Genomic DNA, 22,875 nt, shown 5'->3' on the forward strand with positions numbered 1-22,875 from the left:
TTATGGTAATAATGAATTAGTATTAAAAAGTGCTATAACATTCATTCACAATATAGTGCTTTCTAAAACAGTTTAAGATTCAGAATAAAGAGGTTAAAAGCAGGCATAAAACTATTTTTTTTAAGCTAAACCTTTACAAATATAGGTATTTTGTACGTGCAAAACTGAAACATGGCAGCATTTTCAACTTATTCACTTTTATTCAGTTTAGTTTATGTTGTTACTGCTTACACAAACTGGGCAAATTCATGTTGAGATACAGTTAATCTTATACCACTTCAAATTTAGTCTGAGTAAAATGTGTGATAGGAACCTATCTGCACACAGAATATATACTCGATAGTATCAAGGGGAAGTAGCCTGGGGAACACAGAGGATGGGTCAACATGATTGATTAAAGTCAGGGAAAGGAAAGGTAAAGACATATTTAGCTTTACAGAACAAATAATGCACAACAGACGAGAGACTAAACACCACAAAGAATAATCATTGAAAAAAGCTTCATTTGTCAATGTGTATTTTGCTAGGAAAGTCAACCTGCTTGGACAAAATGCCAATTACATATTTTATAAGTTTTCTACATTTAAGACAGGCAGGGCATGGTTTGATTTGTTCATAGGTAATGTTCAAAGGTAAATTCTGGATAGATTGCATGGTTTCATATGTTTTAAGGCCAGAAGGGACTAGTAGGATCATCTTTTTAGAACTCCTTCATAACAGGCCATAGAAGCATCAAGCCCATATCTTGTGGTTTAGGTAGTTTGTTTGTTTATTTAAAGAAAGACATCCAATCTTGATTTAATGACTTACCAAGCAATATGGTTCCATCATTTGGAAAGTTGTTCCAATAGTTAAAAATGTACAACTCCTCATATCCTACCTTGAGTAAGTAGTATTCAGTACAATGATAGATACAGAATGCTTGTTGTTTACTTCTATCGGGAATTCTGGGTATCACCACACAGGATCTTGAGTTTTCCCCACACTTTATGAGGATCCCAGTATTTATTCATTTTAAGGATCTTCCAATGGACAGCATTTTATCATGAGTCCCTCTCGTGAACTTGGGGACCTAATGAGTGTAATTTTTTAATTACTGACAACTAACTATTTTGGGCCCAGTTTTTCACCTTGAGCACTAAGGGTTCCTGTTTACACATTTTCTGCCTTGGTACCCAAATACCCCTTTTAGATGTCAAAATGCCAGTGAGAGCATCTAAATACAGAACTGGGATCTCCAATTCAGGCTTTAGAATTTGAAAAACTGGGTCTGGTTATTTATCATTTTGGTTCTCAATGTCCATTGTACACTACCCAGTATAGAAAATTGTTTTGTAAAACATTACAATTATTTAAATATTAAAAACGTACCTTATCCACATTCATTCTTTTAAATGATGCTTGCAGAAGTTTGAAATTGTGAATGTACTCGTGCTCCAGCTTTGCCTGAAATTTTACTTTCTTCAAGCTAATGCACCCTGGGAACAACATGTCCATGAACTGGCAGTAAGCTGCTCCTATAACAAGAAAATGCATTGACATTAATCTTGATGCACCCAGCTATAACTAAGTGGCATTTATAGTCAGAAAAGAAAGTAACCATGCTTAATAGCTACTGCTGTAATTCATTTCTAGTGCCATGTACCCAATGCCTATCTGTCCACTACAATGTTGAATAGTGTAAGTGGCCTATTAATATCTATATTATTTTCATTCAGTCTGGATGCACCAACCACTGTCGTGTAACATCTAAAGGATGACCATGACTGAGGCAAAGTAAATCATTCTTCCATTTACAAGTGGTGTTGTACTGAAGTAGAATCCCTATACACAGCAGGGCTGCCTGTACAGCAAGTAATAAAGTCCCTAGCTGTCAGTTTAAATGGAAGCCACCTAATAAGTGTCTTCAGACCCCTACAGCTTCCTGAAGTTGGATCCAGGGAAAAGATTTTTGTTTCCTGGAACCAAAGAAATCAATGACATTGATATAAGGTAGCTTGCTCAGTTCGCAGCCAATCCTATTCAGTGTCCTCATCAAGTAGAGGCTGAAAACGAGAGAGCAAAAACCCAAAGTGACATGAATACAGGCTGGGAAAAAAAAAAAAAGAGAGTTTCAGAATTATGGCATCTAAGGCCATTTCTCCCCCCCCCTCCGGCTCCCCCTTCCCCAAAACAAAATCCTGCAATTTTTCATCTCTAAAGCTCAAAACGTAAATATTTGTATAAGGAGACACCCAGAGTCACCTCACTGCCAAAGCATTCAGATACTGGGCTCTTCTTACTGCTGCCAGTTTTAATTCTTTCACAAAACAGGGTTACTAAATTTAGCATGAGGGTTCAGTAAATTTAGATACCAGACACAAGGGATCTACACAAATGTGCAGGGAAATTTTAAAAAAAGCTAGGAATATATAGGTAGCACTTTGTTACACCTAGTGACTTTTCCCTTAAAAGGTCCTTATGTCACACTAGCACCGTCATTGGGGAAGGGGGGAATCTTTACTATCGAGACACGAAAATGTCATGACATTTTGGTGAAGTGTTAAAAATGTGGGATGGGGAAATTAGGGCGGGGGGGCTTGAAGAAAAAACAACTCAGATTCTTTGTGGAACAATGATGTCCTCTACCCTGGGAGAGTATTCCACTGTATTAGCCTATTTAAGGTCAATTTTCAGATGTGCATAAGCTCAACCACCTATATACCTGCATATGCAAGTCAGATAATTGCACATTAAAAACTATTTGCACAATAAGTTTTTAAACTTTTTGTGCAAATAGTATTTATCAAAAGGGCTGTTTTATGCAATCAACTGATGTACGGGGCAGGTCTAAGTCACAACTTGGGTGCCTGCTTTTGACAATTTGCTCAGTGTCACACAAATATTCTTTTTTAATCAAAGTTTTAGAAATTGGTAGTACTCTTACAAGGTGACAGATGTGTTGGATCCTAGATTATCCTCTATTTATCCACTGGACAGATACAGAACAGATAGCAACAGCTGAAACTCTACCACACTTTTCTATCAATATGCCTCAAACATGTTCTGGAGGGCCCATTATTCTTTATACTCAGTCAACCATCATATGAAGGGAGGCAGAAGGTGTCTTCCAGAAAAGAAAAAATAAAACAGAGTTTGAGCTAGAGTCACAGGAAAACAAGTTACATAAGCTACAAATGAGGCTTTCATGTGACTTATTGTCAAGGCTGTGACAACAGCCAAGACTTAGTGCTAGAAACTGCTGCCATTTTTAATACCCTCTTTGCACAGCATTTCTTAGGAAGTATATTTACACTTACTGACTTTGTGGGTGGAGTTTATAATAAGGATTTGAATTCCCAAAGAGACCTTTTATTTAGCTACTTGCAATAGCTTTGGTATGCTTAGGATGTAAAATAAAGAATCCCTGTAGAACAGGAGCCTTGTGGCAAGTTAAAAACCTCAGATAATGTATCATACAGAAAGCTTTGTAAAGCAAACTAATTGCACAGAGACTACAATTATATCACACGGGAACTAGTAAATAAATGCCCACGAATAGAAAGTATGTGAAATATTATTGCCAAAAAGGAAGATGAGTAGAGTGATACAGTATTGAATGGCTTGACTTGATTATACCATATTATTTATTACTATGTGGATTTATTTAGTATGCAGTGTTGTCCTAGCCATGTCAATCCCAGGATATTAGAGAGACAAGGTGGGTGAGGTAATATTTTTTTACTGGACCAATTTCTGTTGGTGAGAGAGACATGCTTTTGAGCTACACAGAGCTCTTCTTCAGGTCTGGGAAATGTACTGAGAGCAACACAGCTAAATACTAGATTCAACAGATAGTCTAGCATAAGTAGTTAGCACGTATTCTAAGGGACCATTCAAGGTGAAGTAGCCCACTAAAACCCCTACAGTCATAGGACAAAAAAAAAAGGGGGAGAGGTCTAGTGGGTTACAGATTGTTGAAATAAAACCTAAGTCCAGTGTCTTTATTAACACCATGCTTTTTAGTGTCTAGCAAAGTTATGAATTTAAGCTCTTAGGCGCGTCCTTTGAAAGTGTTGTGCAAATTTCCTTTGAGGATGTGGACTGATAGGTCAGATATAAAGTGATCGCTTTGTTCAATCTACGGGGTCAATTGTGTAACTGATTCATGGTATAAAGGGAGTTTGCGCCAAACTCTCTCTCCCTACCTTTTCCCCACATATAAGCTTATACTCTAATATACCTAGGTAATTGCCAAGAGTCCCTAAATACTCACTGCACAACCGCTTGTGTTAAAGATATTCACAGTGCTGAGGTTCTCACCATTTTATCTATAACTGTCATTTTGTAAGTATGCATGTGTTTGCAAAGTCATCTTTTATTGTTTCTGCTGGTAACAAAATTCCTTTTCCATCCCTCTAGGCAGTAGCTTACTAAATTTGAAACCCTGGTGATGACACTTCCCGTGTTCTCGTCTCCCTCTCATGTTGGTAGTTGTTTTTCTTGTATTTCATATCAGCCAATAGGAGGTTCTGGTTCTGTGCAATACCCGAATGCCAGAAACACTGAGTACATCCACTTTACAGTACTGACCTGAACTGTGATCTCTGATAACAGCACAGTTTGCTGCCAGAACACTTCCTCTACAGTAAGTTTCATTACAGTAACAAATATAAAAGTGGAGTAGGATGGGCCAAATTTGACATCAAAGACTAACTCACATCAAGTCACAATCACCAGCTGACATATTTTAGGAACTCTAGAAAGGAGAGTGGTATCAGAGCTCAAATATGTGTCAGGACAAGTGTCAAGAAGAAATCTCACACATAGCTAGCACTGTGAATGCTGCTATCTTGCCGGATAATACTGGAAGTAAGGATGCATCCTATGTTCCTTTGCTTCCCAGTTCAGTGTTGTACCAAAGATTATTATTTGGTCTTTTGTGCCTAGTTAGTTTAGTCACTTTCCCACAATGTTGGAGAGTTTTGGCACAGCCAGGGGCGAGAAATTAAAAATAAAATAAAATAAAATAAAATAAAAAAATCACAAAACATGGCAAGGGACACAGGGGCAGATAAAAGTTGTCACGTATTAATTGACCAGTTTAAGTTAACTGTGTCCCTTTAATGCAACTGAAAATTCTAATAATGAAACTGTATTAAAAAAAAACTATTATAGCTATTATGTAATTTACACGAACAAGGTTTCTGCAGCAGTTTTACCACTTGTCATTTACTTTATTTTAAAACTTTACCTTCTCTGCTCTAGTTTACAAAGCAAAAAAGTGGATGTTGGAAACAGTACAGCAACAACCACACTAGAACTGTCTCTCATGGTTAGTCTGTCTCTGTCCAGCCACAACCACATCAGAACTATCATCTCTCATGGTTAATCTGCCTCCAACTACCCCCTACTATATTTCCCTCCACATCTTATTTTTTGAAAATATTACCAGGGACTCCACTTTTTTTTTTTAAATGAAATTATAATCAGCAGTATAGCAATAGAGAGGTTACTGAATTTTGTAGATGCACCAATGCTGGAACAGAATAAGAAAGGGGTTTTAACAATTATTAAAATCAATTCTGAATTTCTATGTAAATCTTATATTTGTTTTTCTGGCATATTGATCTGGTCATTGACTTCTTTAATATTCTGAGGCTAGATCACAGAAAGTATGTGCAAGCATGGTTGTGCTGATTACACACGAACGGTCACTACTTTTGACCCAATTAGTATGGAGAAATTCTATACCCATTTTAAAATTAAGTGGCATAGCAACTAACTTTTTATACACAGTATTGCCTACTTCTGTTGTTGTATACAGCTGGCAGAAAGACACTTGAAGTTGATTTGTTTTAAGTATTTATATTTAGAAGAAAATAACTAGTTCCCCATACAGTGAAGTTACAATTGATGGTTTCTATAGTCCTGAATCAGGCTAACATGCCAAAGTATTACTGCTTCTGGCCCATGGGAGGCTTATGAATAATATTTTCCTTCCCTCCAAGAGAGAAGATTCCATTGTGATTAAGATCTAAAAGCTGAACATCACTAAGTCTTCATAACTTGGGTGTGGAAGTGTGTGCTGAGTTGCTCTGCCAGCAAGCCCTTTACACTGTCGGCTTTTTCTTGGTTTCCTGCATAGAGATTACTACACAGCATGCCTCAAATGTAAATGACAAGACTACACCCACAAGGCTAACTAGGATGACTACAACTGTAGTAGGGGAGGGAACTGGCATCTATGGCAGAATAAAGGCATGGAAGAAGAAACTGCTGATTGTAAAAGTGTCAAAATTTAATTCAAATGTTTCAGTATATGCAATGTTAAGGCTGACATTTGCTGCTGATTGTACATTTCTTTAAAATCAGAACTACAGTTAAAATAGTAGTAAATGGTAGATCTCAGTAATGTTTTCAAAGTTGCATACATTCATTTTCTTCATAACTCAAGTTTTCTTTGTTATCAGCACAGTGTATCCAGGTCCCCTCTTGCCCTTTTTCTTCTCCTGAGAAACAATCTGCACTCTTTCTGCTTAACACCTGAAGGCTGGAGCCTTTTGATCTTTAATATGGCCCAGAATCTTGTGTCCTGGGATTTGTGGCATTTCAAAGGGACAATGAATACATCACTCACTTTCACTAACACGACTGGACATGAGCTGCTGTTTAATATGATTCACATACAGCTTAGCTGCATTAGAGAGTGAAGCATTATCACCATGGTATCCAAGCACTGAATGGGAGCCTTGGTGCAATTATTATTATTATTATTATTAAATAGTCAATATAAATCCAGAGTTCACAATGGAAACATTGAGAGACCGATTGCTAAAGGAGCAAGAACAGTGGAGAAATGGTTGAAAATGAGAACCATCTCCAGGAAGGAATTTACAAAGTTGCTCATTAGTTTCCTAAATGAAATGGCACCTTGCAACTTTACTGTTCAAAACTTTATGCAGCTCTCGGTTTGCTTCTCTAAATAATTCCAGTTGGAAGTGGAAATCGGTCATCTGACTCCTGCACAATTATATAAAAGTATTTTTTATTAGGTTTGCACATGTGGAGACGATAGTTTTATTGATAAAAAACAACCTAGTTTATTTATACAAAATGTCCTTGATATAAGCCAAACATTTCCTGTCATTTTTCATCCCCTGCAGCAGAAGCCAGGTCAACTCCTGTCCCCACCGAGAGACCCTTTGCGTATTAACAGGTTCTGCCCATCTCCTAATGACCCAATATTCTTATAATACTAGCTGACTTCCATGCATGGAACCCCTGCCAGTACCTGACTATCCCAGTGGTTCTGTCCTCCCAATACTGTTGCATCTCCCTTTTCAAGTTTCCAGCCTTAGAGGATTACAGGGGTTAAACAGGGACTGGGACTCTGCTGCCCAGAGTTCTGATATGACAGCCAGAAATTCCTCCTCCTGACAACACTACTGACAGACTCTCACAAAATCCTTGGAAGTGGAATAACCATGAAATGCCTGGTAATACATGCAGTGTCCTGAAACTGAAAATGACATGTGGTTGTAATGATTATGTTTATAATAAAGGCAAAGGATATTTCAAAGACAAAGCAGGCCCAAAAAGATAATAGAATATAGGAATAAGTATAAATTTGAGTGTCACCTGTTAGTTAAGCAAATAATATTGGTTTTATTAATGAGATTGTGTACCTGAAGAAATTTCTTTTTAATGGACCTAGATATTTTTGATGATTGGGTCAGATAGCTGGTGATGGTTTGGAGATCTTGGGGCTTGCTGGATAGTTTTAAAAAGAGGTAAGTTTGGGTAGTGACGCAAAGAAGAGTTGATGAAGTCAGTTGTTAATGAAAACAAGACAGTTTTGCAACTCTTTTCATATATTAACTCCTTAGCACCAAGTTAAAAATTAGTCATTCAAGTGCAAACCTACTGAAGAAGTAGGCTTCCACAGATGTTACTCGGGGTATGATTTTGCCTGCAGAATCTCTATTACTAATGATGATTAGAGCCCTGCACAGATACAAAATTTGGATCCGCATCTGATCCACAAATATGGTCTGCGGATATCTGCATCCACAGATGTGGATATCCACAGATATAAAGCTGATATCTGCATAATTGCAGGGCTCTAATAGTGATGTACAATATGCAAGAAACCTGCTTTACTTTCTAAGGTGCAGGATTGGCAGAGAAAACATCTTTTAACTTTCATCCTGAGGACATCACAGCACCCCACAGTGTCTGTTTACAGTGTCACTTCTCAGATTGAGGCCTGGTCTATCCTACGCGTTTATACCGAATTTAGCAGAGTTAAACCGATTTAACCCTGCACCCGTCCACACAATGAAGCCCTTTTTATCGATATAAAGGGCTCTTAAAACCGATTTCTGTACTCCTCCCCGATGATGGGAGTAGCGCTGAAATCGGTATTGCCATGTCGGATTAGGGTTAGTGTGGCCGCAATTCGACGGTATTGGCCTCCGGGCGGTATCCCACAGTGCACCATTGTGACCGCTCTGGAAAGCCATCTGAACTCGGATGCACTGGCCAGGTAGACAGGAAAAGCCCCGCGAACTTTTGAATTTCATTTCCTGTTTGGCCAGCATGGAGAGCTCACCAGCACAGGTGACCACGCAGAGCTCATCAGCACAGGTAACAATGCAGTCTCCTGAGAATCGAAAAAGAGCTCCAGCATGGACCGCACGGGAGGTACTGGATCTGATTGCTGTATGGGGAGAGGATTCCGTGCTAACAGAACTCCGTTTCAAAAGACGAAATGAAAAAACATTTGAAAAAATTTCCAAGACCATGATGCAGAGAGGCCACACCAGGGACTCAGTCCAGTGCCGTGTGAAAGTTAAGGAGCTCAGACAAGCCTACCAGAAAACCAACGAAGCAAACGGAAGGTCCGGGGCAGGGCCGAAAACATGCCGCTTCTACGCTGAGCTACATGCAATTCTAGGGGGGTCTGCCACCACTACCCCACCCCTGTCCGTGGATTCCGAGGTGGGGGTGGTAATCGCAGCCATGGCTGAGGATTCTGCGGACAGGGAGGATGAGGAGGAGGAAGAGGAGGACAAGCTTGCAGAGAGCACACAGCACTCCGTTCTCCCCAACAGCCAGGAGCTTTTTCTCACCCTGACGGAATTACCCTCCCAGCTCTCCCAAGCCACTATCCCACACAATGAAGCCATGGAAGGGACCTCTGCTGAGTGTACCTTTGTAAATATAAAACATGGTTTAAAAGCAAGAGTTTTTTAATGATTAATTTGCCCTGAGGACTTGGGATGCATTCGTGGCCAGTACAGTTACTGGAAAAGTCTGTTAACATGTCTGAGGACTGAGCGGAAATCCTCCAGGGACATCTCCATGAAGCTCTCCTGGAGGTACTCCAAAAGCCTTTGCAGAAGATTTCTGGGCAGGGCAGCCTTATTCCGTCTTCCATGGTAGGACACTTGACCACACCATGCATGTAGCAAGTAATCTGGTATCATTGCATGACAAAGCCTAGCTGCGTATGGTCCTGGTGTTTGCTGGTATTCAAGCAACATCCGTTCTTTATCTCGCTGTGTTATCCTCAGGAGAGTGATATCGTTCATGGTAACCTGGTTGAAATTCAGGAATTTAATTAAGGGGACAGAGATGGCCATTCCTACTGGGCTGTTTGCCTGTTGCTTAAAAGAAATCCTTCCTTGCAGGTAGCCAAGCAGGGGGAAGGGGGGCGGGTGATTGGCGCTGAGCTTTTTCGCGTTTGGCTAGCAGGGATCTTCCCTGCTACCAGCCACGCGGTGGGGGGGGGGAGAGGGGGGTGTTTAGCAGGGATCTTCCCTGCTACCAGCCACCCGGTGGGGGGGGGAGGGGAGGGGGGTGTTTAGCAGGTAACATACCAGCTACCAGCCACGCGGTGGGGGGGGGAGGGGCGGGGGGTGTTTAGCAGTGATCTTCCATGATACCAGCCACGCGGTGGGGGGGGGAGGGGAGGGGGGTGTTTAGCAGTGATCTTCCCTGCTACCAGCCACGCGGTGGGGGGGGAGGGGAGGGGGGTGTTTAGCAGTGATCTTCCCTGCTACCAGCCACGCGGTGGGGGGGGAAGGGGAGGGGGGTGTTTAGCAGTGATCTTCCATGATACCAGCCACGCGGTGGGAGGAGGGGTAAAGCAATCATCCCAGAGAATTGGATGGGCGGGGGTGGTTTCTGCTGCTGCATGTTAACAGGAAAGAAGCAGCACTGAATGGGCTTTGCTTGCTATTTGGTAAAGGAGGCGCTGGATATATGAAGGCTGCAGAAGCCGAAAGACAATGGCTTACCATGGCCGCATGCAAGCCGAACTCTGCTGCCCGGATCTGCGTCTGTGAGATCTCTAACACCAGAGCCGCAGGCACTCAATATTAAGATGCGAAATGCGACCTTGTAGTGAAATCACGTGCTATGTAAGGTGAATAGTGTTGTTCACCCTGAAAGAGTATAAGCATTGTTCTGTAAAATGTAACTTTTTAAATACTTCTCTCCCTTTTTTCCCCTCCCTCATGCAGCTGCAAATTTTTCAAGCCTCCCTACTCCATCCTGAAGGCTAGCTCAGATAAGGCGGTGGAAAAAAAAGACGCGAGACGAAATGTTCTCGGAAATCATGGAAGTGACCCACAATGAAAGAGCTCATCTGAATGAGTGGAAGGACGTGGTATCAAATTACAGGAAAGATGCCAGTGAACGTGAGGACAGGAGGGACGCTCATGATGAGAGGTGGCGGCAGGAAGATCAGAGGTGTAGGCAGGAAGATCAGCGGTGGCGGGATGCAACTCTGGGGCTGCTGTGTGATCAAACTGACATGCTCTGGTGTCTGGTGGAGCTTCAGGAACAGCAGCAGGATCACAGAGTGCCGCTGCAGCCCCTGTATAACCACCCTCACCATGTGCAACATCCTCCTCACCTAGATGTGTAAGAACACGTTGGGGGAGGCTCTGTGCACCCGCCCACTCCACCCCCGTGGACAGCCCAACCAAAAGGCTGTCATTACTTTGAAATGTTTTTAGTGGCCTTTTCCTTCCCTCCTATCCTCCTCCCAAACCACACCCAGGCTACCTTGTCAGTTCTCTCCCTCTTTTTATAATGAATTAATAAAGAATACATGATTTTTAAACAATAGTGACTTTATTTCCTTAAGCAAGCTGTAATCGAAGGGGGAGGGTGGGTTGTTTACAGGGAATGAGTCAATCAAGGGGGGAGGGTTCATCAAGGGGAAACAAATACAGCAGTCACACCATACCCTGGCCTGTGATGAAACTTGTTTTCAAAGCTTCTCTGATGCGCACCGCTTCCTGGTGTGCTCTTCTAATCGCCCTGGTGTCTGGCTGCACGTATTCAGCGGCCAGGTGATTTGCCTCAGACTCCCACCCCACCATAAAGGTCTCCCCCTTACTCTCACAGAGATTGTGGAGCACACAGCAAGCAGCAATAACAAAGGGGACATTGGTTTGGCTGAGGTCTGAGCGAGTCAGTAATGTGCGCCAGCGCGCCTTTAAACGGCCAAATGCACATTCCACCACCATTCTGCACTTGCTCAGCCTGTAGTTGAGCAACTCCTGACCACTGTCCAGGCTGCCTGTGTATGGCTTCATGAGCCATGGCATCAAGGGGTAGGCCGGGTCCCTCAGGATAACTACAGGCATTTCAACATCCCCAACTGTTATTTCCTGGTCTGGGAAGTAATTCCCTTGCTGCATCCGTTTAAACAGAGTAGTGTTCCTGAAGACGCGAGCGTCATGAACCCTTCCTGGCCATCCCACGTGCATGTTGGTGAAACGTCCCTTGTGACCCACCAGTGCTTGCAGCACCATGGAAAAGTACCCCTTGCGGTTTACGTACTGGGTGCCCTGGTGCTCTGGTGCCAAGATAGGGATATGGGTTCCATCTATCGCCCCACCACAGTTAGGGAATCCCATTGCAGCAAAGCCATCCACTATGACCTGCACATTTCCCAGAGTCACTACCTTTCGTAGCAGCAGCTTAGTGATTGCTTTGGCTACTTGCATCACAGCAGCCCCCACAGTAGATTTTCCCACTCCAAACTGATTCCCGACTGACCGGTAGCTGTCTGGCGTTGCAAGCTTCCAGAGAGCTATTGCCACTCGCTTCTCAACTGTGAGGGCTGCTCTCATCTTGGTATTCTGGCATTTCAGGGCAGGGGAAAGCAAGTCAAAGTTCCAAGAAAGTGCCCTTACGCATGCGAAAGTTTCACAGCCACTGGGAATCGTCCCAAACCTGCAAAACTATGCGGTCCCACCAGTCTGTGCTTGTTTCCCGGGCCCCAAATCGGCGTTCAATGGCTAGAACCTGCCCCATTACCATCAGGATCTCCAAAGCGCAGGGGCCCGCGGTTTGAGAGAATTCTGTGTCCATGTCCTCATCACTCTCGTCGCCGCGCTGCCGTAGCTGCCTCCTCCTTGTCTGGTTTTGCAGGTCCTGGTTCAGCATAGACTGCATGATAATGCACGAAGTGTTTACAACGTCCATGATTACTGTCTTGAGCTCAGCAAGGTCCATGCTTGCTGTGCTATGGCGTTTGCACAGTTCACCCAGGAAAAAAGGCGCGAAACGGTTGTCTGCTGCTTTCACGGAGGGAGGGGTGAGGCTGTACCCAGAACCACCCGCAACAATGTTTTTTGCCCCATCAGGCACTGGGATCTCAACCCAGAATTCCAAGGGCGGGGGAGACTGCGGGAACTATGGGTTAGCTATGGGATAGCTACCCACAGTGCAACGCTCCGGAAATCGACACCAGCCTCTGTACATGGACGCACACTACCGAATTAATGTGCTTAGTGTGGCCACGTGCACTCGACTTTATACAATCTGAATTAAAAAACAGTTTCTGTAAAATCGGTATAATTCCGTAGTGTAGACATACCCTGAGACACCCTTCCCTCCCCATTTATTGTAAAGGGAGCAAGGCACCTAACTCAAGCTTTGTGAATCCCAATGATTTTTTGGGAACCTAAAAGTTAGTGTCACCACATCTAAGTGTCTTTGTCTGAAAACGGGACTTAGGCACTTTATAAAACTATCTTAAGGTCCAGATTTTTTAGAGATATTTAGGTGTTGCTGTGCCTAACTCATTTAAGATCCTAAATCTATTTTTTAATGGATTTAGGCACTCAGGAGCCTTAAAACCCATTGACAGTTGATAGGATTTAGACTCCTATGTGCCTAAATCCATTCTGAAAAGAGACTGAGGCTTCTAAATCAGTTAGGTATTACAAAACTGAGCACAGCAATGCCTACATGGCTTTAAAAATCTGTGCCTAAGTATCTCTACATATTCTACTAATAAATTGGATACTTAAGAGATTTTTTCTTTAAAGATTTTTCAGCTAATCCTTAAATTAAAAAAACCCATGAAATTAGATGCAAACTTCTGCAAATTATATTAACAATGAAGTTGTGACAATCTGACCATGTAAATACAAAATTTAAGATTGATAATCCTCATGCTTTATTGGGAGAAGAAAATGGGCACTGAACACAAAGTAATACATTAAAAATGAAAGCTCAGCATTAATTCTGTATATATTAGTCATTAAACACTTCAATTCATAAAAATTATGAGTGTTAACATTGATGGGAAGGGACACACCTTGTCTGTTCACTGATAGGTCAAAAAGAAGCATCTTGTAATGAGCATGCATGACATCATAGTTTTGGTGAGAACAGAAAAACTGCAGAGTACAGCAATGACTGTTTTAGAGCTACATAGCACTTGAGGCTTAAGTTTCATATTTTTAGACTTCCTAGAATTGCTTCCCTGAACATGATTTTTATGTTCCTATTTTCAATGGCCACATGGCACGTTGGGCATTAACTTTCCATCTTTAGATAAGATTTAGTTACTAAGAATTTTGAGAAAAAGCAAATGTCTTTTGTTTAGTTTTGTTTTGAAGAGGCTTAATGGAATGTTTCATCTATTCCCATGCACCTTCATGCCGCTCTTATGATGCTTTTTAAAACATCTTTGGCACTAGTAGCATGGAAAAGTCATGCTAAATGTATCCATGTGTTTAGGAATTTATTATACTGCATGCAGTCCCCATGGAATAATAGAAGTTATTAAATGCACATCAAAAGCACTTAAGTGACTTAGGAGCACAAGTCCTATTGCAAATTAATGAAACTTGTGCTTCTAAATCACATAGGTGCTTCTGAAAGTCGAACTCCGTATGTCTAAGAGTTTGTGTGATGCAATCCAGGTATCCACTGAACACTTGAATGAAATAATGCATTCTGGATTGTAAGACCTCAAACTCTTCTTCCCTTTAATAATGTGTGTTAGCCTCAGGCAATCAGTTAAAACAAAATCCTGCTGTTAGGCTTGCCAACTTTCTAATCCCACAAAACCAAACATCCTTGCCCCGCCCCCTGCCCTGAGGCCCGCCCGTGTCCCACCCCCACTCACTCCATCCCTCCACCCTCTGTCAATTGCTCTCCTCCACTCTCACTCATTCATTTTCACTGGGCTGAGGCAGAGGTGGGGGTGCAAGCTCTGGGAAGGAGTTTGGATGTAGGAGGGGGCTCAGGGCTGGGACAGGGGTGTGAGAGGAGGGGTGGGGTGCAGGCTGTGGGAGGAAGTTTGGGTGCAGGAAGGGGCTCAGGGCTGGGGGTGCGGACTCTGGGAGGGAGTTTGGATGTGAGACGGGGCTCAGGGCTGGGACAGGGGTGGGGGGTGCAGGATGTGGGAGGAGGTTTGGGTGCAGGAAGGGGCTCAGGGCTGGGGGGTGCAGGCTCTGGGAGGGAGTTTGGATGTGAGAGGGGGCTCAGGGCTGGGGCAGGGGGTTGGGGAGAGAGAGAGAGAGTGCGAGGGGCGGGCTCCAGGTGGCGCTTACCTCAGGGGGTTCCCCAGAAGCAGTGACATGTCCCTTGGTTCCTAAGCGTAGGGGCGACCAGGCAGCTCTAAACGATGTGCACTGCCTCTGCCTGCAGGCGCCACCCCCGCAGCTCCCAATGGCCACGGTTCCTGGTCAATGGGAGCTGCAGAGCCAGCACTCAGGGCAGGGGCAGTGCACGGAGCCCCCCCTCCCCCCACCCCTCAGCTGGCCCTCCACCTAGGAGCCAAGGGACATGTCGCCACTTCTGGGGAGCTGCACGGAGCCTGCCAGCCCCGCCCCAGCCAAAAACCAGACACCTGGCAACACTACCTGCTGTGCTTATTCAGTACTTCAGTATCAGTAATATTTATTCTGAATTCATTATATTAAATTTGTTTTTCCTAAATCATCTCCTGTCTAAAAACTCATTTTAAGCATTTTGCTCTGGACATAATATGTTCCATGATAATTTTAAGCTAAAATTAATAAATAAAGGACAAGTAATGAAAAAGCTTCATGTGGATAAAAGTCAATTTACCTTTAAAAGTGACAGTTTGAGAAAAAACACAAGTAATTTTAACAGAAATATGCAAAGTGGTTGTTTTCTTTTAAAAATATTATTCCTTGTGAGTTTTTGCTGAATTACTATTAATGCCCATGAAAGAAAATAACTGGTGTCTGTTTAGAGTTTACGAGTAGCTGCTTGGCAAGCTTCCTCATGAAGCTCTGCATATGGTCTTAAAAACTGATTGTCAACATCCACTGCACACTAATGCTAAACATCATATGGAAGACATTAAGGAGTCACTTACACTGAGAGTCTACTGTGTAGCAGGACCTCAATACAGCATGGTAGTGCCTTAAAACATGGTTCAGTTTCACAGCGCAGACAGGATCAAACTATGTTTTAATCATGTTTTCAAGTCACATTACAGCCTTGATTTTGCAGGGCTGCACTGTGATTAGAGAACAATGCTGAAATATGTTTCAGTTCTGCCTGCACTGCCAACCAAATGTTTGGGAAGAACTGGTCTAAAAGGGTCCCACAGCACAGGCTTTCATAGCGTGTACATAGGAATCTTATTTATTTGGCTTAAAATAAACACATTAATCAATATGTACCCAAATATTTATATATCCTTTCCCATCAATTAAAAGCAAAACAAGCACATTCCCCTTTTGTATACAACAACAAGACAGCAAAACACACTTCTTCCCACTTGTAGAATCCTCGAGTAAACTTCACCCAGCCACTCTCAGCCTTGCTCATAAGGAGGGCCCTACCAAATTCTCGGTCCATTTTGGTCAATTACACGGTCATAGGATTTTAAAAATCATAAATGTCATGATTTCAGCTATTTAAATGTGAAATTTCATGGTGTTGTAATTGTAGGGGTACTGACCCAAAAAGGGGTTGTGTGTGTGTGGGCGGGGGGAGCGGGGGTTTGCAAGCTTACTGTAGGGGTGGTTTCGGTACTGCTACTCTTACTTCTGCTCTGCTGCTTGCGTCGGCTCCACCTTCAGAGCTGGGTAGCTGGAGACTGGCGGCTGCTGGCCAGGAGCCCAGCTCTGAAGGCAGAGCCGCTGCCAGCAGCAGTGCAGAAGTAAGGATGGCATGATATAGTATTGGCACCCTTACTTGTGTGCTGTCTGCAGAGCTGGGCCCTCAGTCAGCAGCCACCTCTCTCTGGCCACCCAGCTCTGAAGGCAGTGCAGAAGTAAGGATGGCAATACTGTGACCCCCCTAAAATAACCTTGCAACCCCCCTGCAACTCTTTTGGGTCAGGACCCCCAATTTGAGAAATGCTGTTCTCCCCCATGAAATCTGTATAGTATAGGCTAAAAGCACACAAAAGACCAGATTTCTCTGGGGGGAGGGGGAGAACCAGACCAGATTTAACGGTCCTTGATGCATTTTTCATGACCGTGAATTTGGTAGGGCCCTACTCAAACATGGTCTTTACAGCATGCTCTGAAGATAAACAAATTTGTGTGCACCAGACCAAAGGAAGTATTAGGGGAGTAGATTCTAAAGTTGGTTTCCCCACAGAAGAGCCTGGCTGACACTTCCCTTTATGTTAACACTGAAGGATCTTTAGCTTAAGCACCTCCACTGATTTTCCATTGTGGCAAAATAACCTCCAGGGGAAAGCCTGTCTCAAGTAGTGTGGTTCCAGACACAAGGAGAATAACATTCAGCAGCACCCTGTGGACTGCGTGAGGCCTTGGCTACACTGGCGCTTTACAGCGCTGCAAGTTTCTTGCTCAGGGGTGTGAAAAAAACACCCCCCTGAGCGCTGCAAGATACAGCACTGTAAAGCACCAGTGTAAACAGTGCCGCAGCGCTGGGAGCGTGGCTCCCAGTGCTGCAAGCTAATCCCCTCGGGGAGGTGGAGTACGTGCAGCGCTGGGAGAGCTCTCTCCCAGCGCTGGCACCGCGACCACACTCACACTTCAAAGCGCTGCCGCAGCAGCGCTTTGAAGTGCCTAAGTGCCCTGAGAAATATGAAGCTGAGTATTATGCTGAAAACACTTGGTAATAGTTGGATGGATTGTCTGTGGCAAGAGACTTTCTTTGAACAGAGGACCAACATGTACTTCCTTTAAAGCAACTGGCATCCCGCCCTACTCAAAGGAGATGGAGACAATCTTCACCAGCAAAGGATCCAGTACTTCCCCACTGGACTCCACAAATCAGGAGAGACAAAAGATCCAAAGCACAGAATACAGCATGAAATTCTCCCAACACATCCAAAACCTCCGGAAGTGACCCTGGCTGTAATGACCTAATTTTTGTCCTACGCAGATGTTACTCTGCATCCATGGACAAAGCAAACAGTTTGAGTACCAACAATTTTATCTGCAATGTGACCAGAAATGTCCTCAGAATGGAAGAGACTTGTATAAACAGTCAGGCAAAGAAAACGCAGATTAATCAAGCTATTCATCACTTGAAATAAGTTTCCTGATCAAGACTTTGCAGATACCAGGGTGAAGACAAATGGCATGGTACAAAAATTCCAAGTGTCAAACTGTGTGTTTGTTTTACAATGTGGACTGGCATTCATTAAAGACAAGGAAGAGAATTATCTATTTTATACACACGCGTATACATACATATATAACACGTCCTCTCTATTTTCATATAACCTTGCATGACTCGTTTAGAACAAACATTCCAACACCACAGCAGTACATTCACAAGCGACCCTATAACAAAAAACTCAATCAACTGTGCATACACCATGGAGGAAAAACAATTTTAGTCAAGACAGATTAGTTATAAATCTTATTTAAAACCTATTTGTACTCATTACAAAAATAACTTGACCCTTGGGAAAAGTATGACAGTGGAGTTTACCTTCTGTCTGAACTAACGTAACTTAGAAATAAGGCTGCTGCGTCTAAGGATACCAATTCATTAAAGCCTGTTAAGTTGGCTTTTTGGTTTGGTATACAGGAATGACAGTCTACAGTTCTAGATCCTTAGGAGAACATTATGACAGTAGATTGACATGCTATACTGACACATGTAGTTGAAGATACACATTTTCATATTCAACTCAACAATCAAATGCAAAACCAATTAAACCTTTTTGGCTAGAGAACAAGAATGACAAAATACCACCCCCTCCTCCAAAGTTAAGATAATTCCAAGGCTTTTATATATTTGGAGAGTGTTCCTTGTCTATGTTGTCAAAACTAAATTATCAGGGCTGCAGACTAAATTTAGATTCTCCAGGGCTGAATTCATCCATAGCCCAGTCCTTTTGGTACATCACTACTACAGCAGGCATTCTGAAAGCACAGGGGACACTATGCTGCACTCGACCTACTTAGCAAGGACAAAAACACATCCAAGACTCGAGGTGAATACAGCAAAGAATCCTGTGGCACCTTATAGACTAACAGACGTTTTGCAGCAAGGTGAATACAACTACTGTGTAACTGTAAAAGCAGCCTCTTCCTTTGCTACTTCTCATCCAAGCTCTATTAATCGAACCAGCTACTGGGAAACAAGCTGGTCTCTCTATAGTACATACACTATTAATACCACTCCTTAACTACTTAACAGCAATGAAAAATGAAGACAGACTCCAGTGGCCTTAGCTGGTCTTCCTTCCATTAAAAATTGTCACCTGAAGCTTTTCACTACAATATTTATTTAGAACTCAAAAACTTACCTAAAGGCACAGTGTCATTCTATTGTTTTTCCTTTATACTCAAAATGTTTAAAACTGTTTCTGAAGTATATGCTTTACTCCAGTGTATGCAGAACCTGAGTGCCATCATTTCAGCTGGCATCAGTGGGAGCCAAGGATGTTCATCATTCTACAAAATGAGGCCTTAGTGTTTTCCACTCAAACAGTAGATGATTTTTTTTTTTTAATTTGACCCCAGCTTTTTCTGGCATTTGGATTGCTTCTTGTTGCCAAAAATGAGCACAAATTGAAAATGCATAAGACTGCATGACAAATCTTAATGCTTTTATTTTATTTTAAAGAAAGCAAAATGCCCTTACAGTTTTATATTAGGCGATAAAATCCAGTTATCTTAGTCGCTCTGTAGCTCACTATAATACTGTGAAATGCTTCCAAGTGTTACAAAGTTTCCCACATCCTCCTTCCCTTTGAAGTCTTCCAGAAATGCTCATATTTTATGGAAACTAACGTTAAGCTGCATGAAGGTTGCAAATGCATTAAGGAACGATGGCCAAAAGAATGTTAGAATGAATGAATTAGATCAGCCCTTCTCAAACTGTGGTCCGTGCAGCCCTTGCTGGTGGTCCACAGACAGCTCGCTGGTCACAGGGTGCTAGCTTGCCTCCTTGCTTTCATCTGCTAAACTGCATTAAAAGACAACTAAAAAAATACAAGTGCTTCCTTAATATTACTTTGCAGTGTAAACAATCACTGTAGCTGCCACAGGGGTTTTCTTTAATAACACAGGTGGAGGACTGGGGAGGGAGACTGGTCTGTGCAATCACAAATAGCAAGGGAAGTGGTCCATCAGACTGTAGTAGTCCACATTATGAAAATTGTTTGCGAGAACCTGAAATCGGTGTCAATATTTCAGACACTGAGATCTTTTTGGACTGTAGAAACTTGGAACTCTCTCACACCAAAAAATGCAAGATTGAATCCTTGATTGGATTCTTACATGAGCGTTTAGGGAGTAGAATAAGAACTCCTGAGGAAAAAAATATAAAGCTAAAATCTCAAATTGAATTGATAAATAAATGTAAAGCAATTTGGTCTATCAATGTTCGAATATAAAAATAACATGGAGAATGGAAAAAATATACGAAGACAGAATCTGAAAGTTAATACAATCCTAGATTTCATTTAATACTAAGTACAGAAAAGGTGGGGATGAGAACTCTGATAAAGCAGCCTTGTTTCAGTTCCTCCCCTGTGGTATACCCTAAAATCCTTGCTTGAAGACACAGAAAGAGTTCCTATGAGAACTTCACATGGGTAATTAAACAGGATAATGAATTCATGACATTTTTCCTGACAACTATGGACAAACCAGATTTAGGGATTTAAGATCTCTAACTTTCACTGCATTCTCCACATTTAAATTTTCTTCAATTCTAAATTATCAACTATTTTTCCTTTTTGGTTATGGAATTATATCATGAAAGCTTTTATTTAAATCTGCAAACATTCAAGATGATGGGGTATTAGCTCTGAAGCTTAACTTCAGACATTTCAGAAGCATTTGAATGGTCATACAGGAACAAACCAATAGCTCATCCTGTCCATTATATTTCCTGTCTTAAACAGTGATAAACACTGGAAGTTTTGGGAGCAGGTGTCTATCCTCATCTACCTTATTGCGTCAAATTGTATGTTTAGATGCCAATACTTTGAAACAATTTGCCAAAAGCAATATTCAGACAAATATATGAAACTTAATTAAAACACCAGCTAGATGTAGTGTTTTTGCTTCAACTAGACACTCACACAAAAAAAACACAACAACCCAAGAATATCTCGGTTCAGCAAAAATAACATGCTATAGTGCGATATTTTTAACTACTCATCTTATGTTTGCAACTATATTAGTTACATTGACCTGTACTGTAGCAACACAACTCTCAAGTCCTGTAGTGAAATTTGCTTATGTATGGAAAGTGGACAGATTTCTGCAAGGTTGTTCCTTCATATCAGTTTTTAATTGTTTTGACTACTCTGTGGAGCTTATATTCAGATAATTTAGAATCACAGAAATGTAGGGCTGTAATCTCAAGAGGTCATCTTGTCTACCCCCCCTCCCCCGCCCTGAGGCAGAACCATGTATATCTAGACCACCCTTGTTAGCCATTTGTATAACCTGTTCTTAAAAACCTTCAATGACGAAGCTTAACTATCCTTATAGTTAGAAAGTTTCCTTAATATCTACCCTAAATCTCCCTTGCTGCAAATCAAGCCAACTACTTCTTGTCCTACCTTCAGTATACATGAAGAGCAACTGATCACCATCCTCTTTGTAGCAGCCCTTAACATATTTGTAGACTTATCAGGTCCTCCTCAGTCATCTTTTCTCAGGACTAAACATGCTTAGTTTTTTAAGGCTTTCCTCATAGGTCATATTTTCTAACCTTTTATTTTTGTCACCCCCCTCTGGATTCTCTCCAGTTTGTCCACATCTTTCTTAAAGCATGGTTCCCAGAACTGGACATAGTACTCCAGCTAAGGTCTCACCACTGCCAAAAAGAGTGGGACAGTTACCTCCCATGTCTTACACACAACCCTCCTATCAATACACTCCAGAACTATATTAGCTTTTTTCACAACTGCATCACACTATTGATTCATTCAATTTGTGATCCAATGTAACATCCAGATTCTTTTCAAAGGTATTACTGTCTACCCAGTTATTCCCCATTTTGTAGTTGGGGGGTTGATTTTTTTTTCCTTAAGTGTAGTTCTTCACACTTGTCTTCACTGAATTTTATCTTGTTGATTGCTGGACTAATACCATCCTAGCAAGTGCTTGCAATGCCGCTCAGCTTGGTGTCACTGGCAAATTTTATAACTATACTCTTCACTCCATCATCCAAGTCATTAAGGAAAATATTGACTAGTTCATGACCCAAAATAGTCCTCTGCAGGACCCCATTAGATAACATCATTCCGGTTTGAGAGTGAACCCTTGATAATTACTTTTTAAGTATGGTCTTTCACTCAATTATGCAGCATCTTATAGTAATTTTATCTACACCACATTTCCTTACTTTGCTTATGACAATGTCACGTGGGACTCTGTCAAAGCCTTACTAAAATCAAGCTATATCAAGCCTAGACCTTCTCCTCCCTACCCCCATCCATTGGGCCTGTAACCCTGTCAGAGGTTCTTGACAAATCCATACTGGCTATTACTTATAATCCTATTATTCTCTAGGTACTTACAAAATAATTGTTCAATAATTTGTTCCAGTACCCAGTAAGCTAGCATTTTGGAGGACACAATTTACCATATATTTCATGAAAATCTGACTGAGATGGACATCTACAGAAGTAGTGGTAAGTAAAAATCAAATATCTAAGATGGATCATCATTCTTACAATAAAATTTCACCTTGGTCAATGGATCTAATTTTTGATGAAGTGGTTACATGGATTCAGTTGTCCTGCACCCTCAAAGCACTGTCTTAGCAGATATGAAGTCACAGCATGCCAGGTAAAGAGTTTGGAGCAATGATCTTATTAGATCTCCTTCACAGAAACACTTTTCATTTTGAAAAACTACAAACAGAAGCCATGATGCAATCTGACACTGCTCACTGCCCATAACTTCCACTTTCCTAGCTGCCACCTAGTTACAGAACCTGCTGTTTTACAGACAGCTTGCAACCTCCACTTTTATTAAATCATGGAGTTCCTCAAAACATCTTCTCTATTCCTAGATCTCACTGACTGGATTGCCTACAGCAAGGGCCTGTCATATATGCAGAGGAAATAAGCAGATGTTTAGGCACACTCTTGGAACACCTTGCAGCAGTTAAATGATGATTTCTTCAAACCCACTATGTCCC

General features: G+C 41.9%; 1 protein-coding gene across 2 annotated transcripts in view; it reads right to left on the reverse strand.

The window, feature by feature from the left end:
* The window catches only part of MAPRE2 (microtubule associated protein RP/EB family member 2), a 142,589-nt gene that overhangs the window by 40,191 nt on the left and 79,523 nt on the right, over positions 1-22,875 (reverse strand). For both annotated transcript variants that reach the window (XM_045005974.1, XM_045005975.1), the window contains one exon: positions 1,372-1,517. In XM_045005974.1, coding sequence (XP_044861909.1) covers positions 1,372-1,517 — 146 coding nt within the window. The remainder of the gene's footprint in view (positions 1-1,371; positions 1,518-22,875) is intronic.

The sequence above is a fragment of the Mauremys mutica genome, chromosome 2, assembly GCF_020497125.1.
Source record: "Mauremys mutica isolate MM-2020 ecotype Southern chromosome 2, ASM2049712v1, whole genome shotgun sequence".
NCBI lineage: Eukaryota > Metazoa > Chordata > Testudines > Geoemydidae > Mauremys > Mauremys mutica.